The 10,526-nt window shown below is 42.1% G+C and overlaps 1 protein-coding gene across 1 annotated transcript in view; it reads left to right on the plus strand.

Moving 5' to 3' along the window:
• The first annotated feature begins 317 nt into the window (after positions 1-317).
• Positions 318-10,526, plus strand: part of LOC147611244 (uncharacterized) — a 19,180-nt gene continuing 8,971 nt past the window's right edge. The window contains exon 1 of the mRNA XM_086784847.1: positions 318-363. Within this exon, the coding sequence (XP_086640973.1) occupies positions 318-363 (46 nt within the window). The remainder of the gene's footprint in view (positions 364-10,526) is intronic.

Below are 10,526 nucleotides of genomic sequence, written 5' to 3' on the forward strand. Positions count from 1 at the left end.
AAAGGCCATGTACTCCTCTCATTTTATAATGCAAGAAATTTAGTGTTGTCATCGTTCTCTTTTTCTTTCTCTCAATAATCATGAATGGATTTCATGCTTATCCTCCATAATTCCAACAACAGGAACCTCGGCAACAAATCACTTCTCCAACAAGCCCAGCCCAACTCATATTTACAGACTTATCTCATCTCAAAGACGCAAGTCTGGCAGACACGCCAACAAAGATAGCTCCAGAAGAACTAGCAACATTAATACAAGCTAAGGAAAGACAAGATGTGGAAGCAGCCGTAGCCCTAATACAGGAACCAGAGGCCCCCATGGAAGCAAGTAAAAGACAAAGAACTCCAGAGCCATCAAGTCCAGGTAAGAGGAGAAGATTGGAAGATGAAGAAAGACTACCCTAGCTGGCCTCCCTGCAGTAGTTCTTGCAAGAGACCATGGAAGGCCTTGATGAGCTGCTCAACCAACCACCACAGATTGGGCTGGAGACAGAATCAAGCAACAATGCAATGTGGGAGCAGGAACAAAAAGTTTGGTGATGCAACCTCCTAACAACACATATGCTCCACAACCGTAACACTGCCCTCTGGAAGAAAGTAAACGATACATCCGCACGAGTACAAAGGTTTAAAGGCAAACTTGGAAGCAGCTAAGACAACCCACAAAGAGGTCATTATGAAGAGTTTGAAAGCTATAGAGGAGCAGGAGAAAAGGTACAATGCACTGGAGAATAATAACATGGTATTAAGCCAAACAATAGTACAAAGGATTAAGGAGAATGCTGATCTCAATGCCAAATTGGAACAAGCGAAGGAACAACTCTAGAAAGAAGTCACCCACACAAAGGAACTCATGACACTCCATGCACAACAAGTATAGGACTTCCAAGCCAATGCTAGGTCTAAGGAAGAAGCATTGCAACACCAAATCATGCAGCTAACAACACAACTCAAAGCAGAGGAGGAGAGGGCAAACCTTCTACAACATGAAAGGGAACAGACCAACAAGGCTCTTGCAGAGAAGATCAGGGCTCTTAATGAAACAATAAGTGCAAGCTAGGTAGAAGCACACAGAAATGAGTTGACACACCAAGAGACAGTGACACAGCTTACAAAAAACAACTTCAAGACACTTAGAGGTTGGCGGCCCAAAGACTCCAATAGATTACCAAAACTCAGGAAAGGGAAGCAACTGCCCGACAAGCCTAAGAAGATGCAACAAGAAGATTTGAAGGATTGGATGTTACAAGGATGGTCAGAGAAACGTCTATTTCAAACCTCCTTAGCAACATAGACTCCCGCATACAAGAATTAGAGCGTCAGCTGTCGCAATCCAAGAAAGAAGTCAGTGGGCCGAAACCCAGTGATGATCTTCGTCTCCTCCTTGAGCGTGCCTTTGAGTTGGGATAGCTGCTGTCAGTAACTCCTCGGGCCCCTCCTCAAACTCGTTCTTTGTTTTTGTCTATGCTAACACTCTCTTTACTTCAATATGATATAAATCTGAAGATATAGGCCCAGGATAACTAACATTAATCAAACAAAATACGGAAAGAGACGGTGATCCTACCGTAATCATGGGAATTTTGAAGGGCGACTTAGTATTGACTAATCTCCCCAGGACCTCTTTTTCTATCCTCTACATCCTATCATGCTAAACCTTCGTAGTTGGTGTCGCATTCTTCAAAACTCAGAAATTTTGGATGACAATGTTAAAAAATTAAACCTGTTTGTCCTAGATGACATTCCAGAGATGCCCGTCAACTACGAAGTAGTAGCACATAGTTACTAATGGGTCATAAGTCACGGCTGGCTAGAGGTATATAACACTCACCAACATCTAAACCTATGTGAGTCCACTCTCTATCATCCTTTTGGCATTCTAAAACTCTACACTAATATCTACAAAAATTTAGAAGCCATGCTAACAAATGTACAATACAGTTTTGATGCTACCCATATAGAGTATCCCACTATAAACGAAGATGAAATTCCAGACTTACGGGAGTTTATTAAGTCTCATAAGCCTAGCCACCCACCCCCTAGCATAGGTCAAGGTCAAGAAGAATCTTCTTCTTTATTTTTAAAATAAACTTACCCTGTCTATTCTAATGTCGCTAGTAAGCTACTTAACCCATATCCTAACATGCAACCTACTAACACATCTTAGGCTAAATGCATTTTCTCATCTTTTTATCCTCCCGAGATAGATTTTCCCACTAACACTCTTGTCCCCGAGGAGGTATGCACCGCACCCATCTCCAACAAGGCACTCTCAAGAGGTAAGACACACCATCCCGTAAGATAATCTTGAACCATTTACTGATGATACCATCTTGGATTCTTTGCTCTGCAGAGTACAAGGGGCTCATACGTGCTAGCAATCCTCTTTTGAATCCAAAGTTAATGTTCAAGGTACTCATGCAGATTATTCCATTTGAGCCCACATGCTAGATCATGCGAAAAGCATATTCAGAAGTCACTCCAACAAAACAACATAATGTACCATACCCTCTCTGTGCCCCACGACCTGACTTAGAAGAACTACTTCCATTGGCTAGAGAGGGCACATTATGGGCAAATGTGGCAAAGCACACAAAGTTGGCCAATCCTTAGTTAGCTGATTTGCTAGAGATAAGGATAGTTACATTTATGATCAGCTACTATTTCTATAGGTGGAGGAAAGCAAACCCTATGCACACAAGAGGTGGCTATGCCACCATAGTCACCCCACTCAAGAGCACCCCCCTGGAAGATTTTGGAATTCATTCCCGACTGGAGAAAAGAGTAACTAGAAATTCTAGAATACAGCTAAGTGTACATGAGCGCGCCACCAACATTACAAGTCGATCCATTATACATGCCAGAGTTAAAAGAAGATGGACACCACTGGAATTTCAAGAAGCCAAAAGGCGCGACTTGCATGTGTGCTACAACTTCCCCATCTTTATACCAATAACATTTGCACACATTCAGGAACAAAGACAACAAATACTTACATGGATCAGGGCATGGAATAGAATTCCAGACCTTGCTATTGTAGCTAGCTTTAGATTTTTAAAATTAGTGGTGGTGCTCATAGACAACCAAAGATGCCTTATGATGGCTATGAAGCATAACACCTGAGGTTCGACATGAACTAAAGGCCATCACATAGGGGAATCATGCTTTATTACCACCGGCTTCGATGACTTCGAGGATACATGCATATCACTTTCGAAGACATGGTGGATACTAGATTCTGGAGATCACATTTGGCTTTCTGAGACGTACACTCAAGAAGCTCCAATCCAGGAGGAACTTCTACTGACATGAGTTCGGTGAGACCAAGACTTAAGACCTCGGTAACAAGTTATGTGGGACAGAACCTACATTAGGAAGGGGGGATGTTAATCCCATTTTGGATTAACAAACATGATCCTCAATTGAGGACATTGATAAGTGTCATGAAACGGCACTATAAAAGTTGTACATTATGAGATATTGGCCACCCAAGGCCTAGTAAGTAAGTTTTGGGTGCCCAAGTGTGAATAAGGGCCAAATGTATATAAGACATTTTCTCATAATGAAAAGACACAATCCCCTTTGTGATATAGAGAGCTCTCCCTTGTGTCTTGAGAGAGATTGAAGGAGTGAGAGCATTCTAGCATTGTTTATCTTTTATGCTTGTGTGATTTATGCTTGTGTGCGAGAGTGAGAGAGAGAGTGATTGCCTTATGCTATGGTGCGAGCGACTCTACGGTGATAGCGTGGAGGTGGAGCTTGGAGGTTGGAACTTAACAAGTGAGCTTGGAGGCCTCAAGGGACTCAAGTTTGAAGCATTGGTAAGTACCCTATGATAGTTGTGATCTATTGCTCATCCTTTAGATGAATGTGTAGAGTTCCTTCTTGGAGGTGTGGTAGCCCATAACAGTGAATGAGCTCCCTATTGAGCACCAAAATTTGTATGACCTTCTTTTTGCATGCTAAACCTTCAAGGGTGCTTCTCAACATGACAATGAGAAGCAGCATGATGACAACCTTGTCTATACATCAAATGTATATTATTGTAGTGCAAAAAACCTAAAATTGAACAAAGACAGTTTGAACTAACACTCCCCTAGGATGTATGCAAAAACCTTACATCCTTTATAAATGAGCCCTGAAACGTGCTCAAAACGACTTGAAAGGCATTAATAATTTGTTAGGATACTTAACATCATTAAATACATTATAGGGTATACCTTCTCCACCTAACAACACACTATAGGGTATACCTTCTCTAGCTTAATCTGAGACAATCAAAAGAGCAGCCCGAGGAGGTGACGATGAAGGGGTAAGGGCTAAGAGAACTTGTTGTGATACTAATTATTGGAGTGAATAAAAAGGTAGCAACACACACATATTGATGTAGTATAAGCAAGTAGAGATAGAGAGAATAAATGAAAAACAACACTTAAAGTAGATTGATGAGAATGAGTGAAGTATAAGTGAAGTGACATGATAAGGTCACTTACACACACACACTCAAAAGAACATGTATGCATGCTTAGGTAAAATGTCCTTTTGAGCATGTTTACACACTCAGAAGAATGTGTACGCACACTCGGGTTAAATTTCCTTCTAAGGAGATAAGCGTGGGTTGACCCATTATTAGCCTACGTCCACACATCCCTACCATGTAAACAGATACACTACCTATATGGCCCACCTTAGTCACCCTGAGGCTAGCCACATGTGCTTTCTTGAGAGACACGAAATTCATTAGGCCACCCACCCCTCACAACATCCATAACAACCATTACCTACAGGGGTAAATTCCCAGTCCATGATGACTGTTGATTTTTTTGAAGTTAGATTTTATATTGGAAATAAACCGATACCTTGCAAGCTATATGTGACCCTCAAAAGTATAATTAAAAAGAGTATCATCATCCTTGGGACATGATGGATTGCACCCACTGTGATTGTATAATCAGTTGGCAAAAAAGAACCGCAACATTCGGGCTTCCCATGGAATTGCTGTGTACCCTTGGTGGATGAGGGCACCCCAAACCTTTCAACATCCCAAGCGTCAATCTCCACTTATTACAATCCATCATCTCACATAAACCCTAATACTCAACACTCCTCTTGCCTCACCACGTCAAGACCACTCCCTCAACTTGTTATAAAGATTCACTAAAACCTCACTAAACAAAGACGAAGAGACCACCACCACTTAATAATAATTACAAGAACCCTTCAGGGAGGTCACCAAGAAGAGTAATGTGTCCAATCAAGGAAAGTATGATTCCCAAGAAAATACCTGGCACAACCACCATTTAGCTAAAAGCCTACCCATGAGCAGAGATTTGCCAAGTAAGATCCTGTTACAACAGAGTTGTATCAAATCCTGAGCCCCATTAGATCTCCATCAAGATGTTAGAAGCTCTTCAACAGACATCCTTCTATTTGGGTCCCAAAAGCCTTGCGGATCGCACCCAAATCTCCAAAGTTAAAATAGTTAGGTGGCGGCCTTAAACCAACTCAAGCTCAACAAATACAGGCTCGGGCTCCCCCAGCAGGGGGCACTTGGGCACCAGAGATTCGATGGATCTTCATAGAGATGAGGAGGACAGGCCTCAGTAGAGGATGGGAGGACAGATTTGCTTTGAGCATCCTGAGAGCTTGGGAGCTGCTGAGACCGGGGCTCTCTCAGCGACCTCCTTATTGTGTTGAGGAGCGGGCCAGACAGCCGCTCATCTGGAGCCCAGCGGTTCACACAGAGCAGGGTCATATGCTGGGTTCTCGGCCTCGTCTAGCCTGCGGACCTTTGGCGGCAGGCCCAGCACGTAGCTTTGGAGACTGGCAGGCCTTCTGCAGTCTACCAGAGGAGATCCACGTGGAGAGGCTGAGTCACTTCAGAGGGGGGTTGATTATGAGGGATGACATTCAGGAGGCACTCACAGAGGAGTGGTTCACGCCTATCGAGCTAGTGGCCCCACGGTGGATGGGAGCCTTTACATAGTTGGAGATCCTGATTGCTGTCAGAGCTTGCACTGAGGATGGCAGATGCCTCTACTATGAGATTCAGGATGAGGGCAGACTTCAGAGAGTGGAGGTGGAGTCGCCTTTGGTTGCAGAGTGCACCTTTCAGAGGATACGGGTAGTGGCCGCCGCTTCTCGGAAGTGGCATATTGACCCAAACCCTGCAGATGTGTCCCGGATTGGCGCATATGGGCATATGCAGCGCGCCCCTTGGCCCGGCTACAGTGGGACCCTGGTGAGTACGAGTGGCACGATCCTTATGCATCCCTTGAGGCCACAGAGATTACCTTTTTTCAGTAGGGGAGCCAACCTTCCATTGGGTCCCAAACAAGGTTGTTAGAAGCAAAAGGCTTATATGAAGGGAACCCCTACATTTGGGTTTCAAAGTTTAGAAACTGCACCACAAGCCTCTTCCACCACTCCATCAAACATAAGACCAAACATAAGACCAACCAGGTTGTTACAAGGCTTCTATGAAGGAAACCCCTACATTTGGGTTCCAAAGTCAAGAAAACTTGCAACACAAGCCTCTCCATGCCATCAAATGTCAGACCGAAGATCGGGTGGAGACTAAAAGCTATACCTTTGACAATTAACCCCAAAGTTTAAGCATGAATGGAGAGTAGTGAGTTCCACCTCAACTCATGTGCAGCACCACATTTAGAGAAGTTAGAGGAGTCCATGGATGCCAAGCAACAAGAGGTAATACATTGCCCATGTGCAGTGGCCTTACCCAATCCGATATTCCCATCAAAGAAGAGCCACCCACCTAAGAAGATAAATGCATAGTACCAAAGAAGAGCCACCCATCAAAGAAGAGTCACCCATCCAAGAAGAACAACCCATAGTACCAAATCCCAAAGAGAGCATTGCACACAATTCCATGGCGTTGTCGAGCAATCCCAAGGCTCAGAAAGATCACTATGATCCCACAACACCCATGTGTACTATGTCACACATAACAACAACTTGCCAAATCAAATTGGAAAGACAAAGCTCAATCAAGTGTGCTAGTAAAGCCAATGGTAATGACATCAAGGCTTTCATATCATGAATGGGCAAGCGGCTCTCCACCTTTGCTCATCAGTGAGGCCGCACGATGGGGTAAGCCAAAACCTTAAAACCCCGTTGTACATATGTTATGTAGCACTTCCTATTAATTTTACATATAGATATACCCAGGGAATGATTAAAAACTTGAAACCCAAAACAAAACTAAAAACGATAAAAATTAAAAGCATGTACATGCATCTATGTGCACATAGCACATACACACACCCATATCCACGCCCATACATACATGTACATGCACCTATGTGCACATAGCACATACACACACCCATATCCATGCCCATACATACACACTCTCTACACATGTGATAGCCTAGTAGTAGATACTCAAAAGGGTGGCAACCACACCCAAATTAACTGGGAGAAGGGCATGAAAATGCATAAGCCATGGAAGAAGACACCCTATTTGCTACAAAATAGAGGCAAGAATTGAAGAGCCATGTGAGAGAGAGAGAGAGCCAAAGAAAAATGTTTTCTTTAACCACCATAATCCCATAACTCCTCCCATACTTTTTTGTTTCATTTATGAAGTTTCTTTATTACACTTCTTTTGAAACCTTTGAAACTAGGCCTTATTGGGGAAAGTAAATCTAAAACTAAAGCTTTTAAAGATTTTTGCCAAAACATGGAAGTAAAATAATAAGATCAACATTTTTAAAATTTGCAGACATGCTAATTTATATATGTCGACATTTACAACTTGCCAAAAATTATTATAATGTATAATAAAAAGCATCAATGCTAATGAAATTTCACAAAAGTTAATGTTTTGCCGATGTAGAACATCTTTGTTGATACCAAATTGGTACCAAAATTGGGTGTCATCATTCGTCCCCACAGTAGCTTTGTGAGCATCCTCATCACAAACCGAAATCAGAGTAGAACCTCCATTATTGAACTCCAAACTATTCCTTCAAACTACATCTCCAAACTCACAAGAGGCCACCTTACTTGGTCACTCTCCACAACACAGACACCATTTTTAAAATCCCAAGAGATATGAGGAAGAAAAAAACTCTAAACTTCATGCACATCATTAAAAAGGAATAGAATCTGCCTTCCAACACCAATGAAAAACCCACAAAAGATAATGCATTGAGGTACTCCCAAAACAAAAGATATAGCATATATACTCAACCACCCATTTGACTCCCAAGCTTTGGCTTTATTTTGAAAAGGAAATCAACCCTATTGGCCTTCAAGGTTATCTATGGCACCTAGCATTATTAGTTTTCCAATTATGTACATGTCGTAAAAGGGTTTCCCAAGAGCAACCAAGAGCACACAATCTTAGCTTCTTTTTGCACCAAAAGAATTTAAACCTCGGGTCTTTTAAATAAGATTATTATTTAACCTTGTCTCTCTGTGGGTATGATGTGACCTGGAGATGGTGATCTTTGAAAAAAACAAAACTCGTGCTGCTACACTCTCTAATCAGTGCTGCTCTCTAATCAGTGCCACTCATGTTTCTTGTTGTTGCCAACAACCACCTGCTCACCTACTTCCATAGCCACCACGATCTTCATATTGTAGACCCTTGAAACACTACCAACCATTGCCACTGCCACCGCCACTATGGCTACCTCCATAGCAATCCTTGCTTCCCTCCTGGTGAATGCACCAATGAACAACTGCCTTCCAAGCACCAAATTGACCACATAAATTAGGTATTTTTGTGTTGATATATGCTAATTACTATTGATTAGCACTAATCTCATCTTGATTATTTATCATTATGCTTAATCCACCATGCTAATCCTCTTTTGGGATCCACCTTAAATCCTTCAATTGGCATCAGTGCAGGGTTAAGGTAGCCTCAGTAGAGGATTAAACATTTATCAATTTATTTTAGCCATAGGATTAGTATTAATCCCTCAAATTTTAAAGCTTTTTTTCTCCTACGAGAATACCTTGTTGTAGTGGAGGCCTCGTTGCCCTCCATACACTTAACCATTGCTCAAAGCCATTAGTTTTGCTTCTTCCCAACTCATTGGGGCACAAGCACATCAAAGGAATCAACGAATTTCAAACCAGGCTACCGACGGCAACATGATTAACTAGTGTTGTTTTTTGAAAGAAAAATCTAGATCTACAAGCAATCGATGCAAATCCCTCTAGTTTCTCTTGGCCTTGGGGGTTTTTTGGGGTGCTTTACAAGCTGGTAACTTCAATATTTTCATTTGATGCCTCCAACATAGGGATCTTAGCCTGTGTGCTTCACATAAAAGTACTTTAGTGTAAGTGCTATTAATCTATGATTATTTCATTAAATCTTATGCTTCTTGGCTTGAATCATAACTAGACATACTATTGCTATACATTGGTCTATAAGTATTTTGCATTTGAACAAGAAGAGGGTCTTCAATTGAATGCTCCAATGTACTTTGTTTTTTGTATCTAAAATAGTGATTAATTTTTATTAATCATGGATTAATCAGACCTAATCCCAACCATTGGGCATAATTGATGGTTGAATCTTGCCATTAGGGACCTACTACAACTCCCTATCACTTCATATTATAAAAGCCCTTTGTTTATTTATCATTATGCTTAATCCACCATGTTAGTCCTCTTTTGGGATCCACCTTAAATCCTTCAATCACACACACTCACTCTCTCTCTCTCTCTCTCTCTCTCTCTCTCTCTCTCTCTCTCTCACACACACACACACACACACACACACACACACACGCACGCACGCACACGCACACACACACACACACATCCCTCTCTCTCACCTCTCTCTCTCTCTCTCTCTCTCTCTCACACACACACACACACACACACACACACACACACATCCCTCTCTCACTCACCTCTCTCTCTCTCTCTCTCTCTCTCTCTCTCTCTCTCTCTCTCTCTCTCTCTCTCTCTCTCTCTCTCTCTCTCTCACCACTGAACTGGCGGGCAAGAAGGCAACATGGATGGGCTAAGGAAGGGGTGCAGACTTTAGGTTTTTTAAAAATACCAAAGAGTGTCTCTTCAGTGACACTCATGTAAGTAGCATCGTTTATACGATAAAAATGCAGTTTGTAAGCGTCTCTACCAGCATCGTATAAGCGACATCAATAGATGCATCAAAAAAGAGATGCTTCATGTGATGCAGTGTTTTCACCTCAAATAAATGTCATTTATATGGCATTCGTCATCGTGTAAATGACACTTTTGTAAAAACTCATTGTTTTGGGCCTGTCGTTAAGGGGGTTGTGTTGTAGTGAGAGATGTCCCAGAGGTCAATGCAAAGTCACATGCCATGGTCATCATTGTCTAGCAATCTAAAATTTCACCTTAAAGCCGCACAAGCTATGTAATGCTGCACTTGTTTCCGCCACATCACAATGCTTCAAGCAAGTGAGCCGAGTAGCCACCAACTTTTCAAGAGGCTCTCACCCAAATCCATTTGAACATGTCTGGCAAGCCACACATGACTCGCAATTTACTAATATACAT

The sequence above is a fragment of the Cibotium barometz genome, chromosome 47 (genome assembly GCF_041138505.1).
Source record: "Cibotium barometz isolate CiBa-2024 chromosome 47, ASM4113850v1, whole genome shotgun sequence".
Lineage (NCBI taxonomy): Eukaryota > Viridiplantae > Streptophyta > Polypodiopsida > Cyatheales > Cibotiaceae > Cibotium > Cibotium barometz.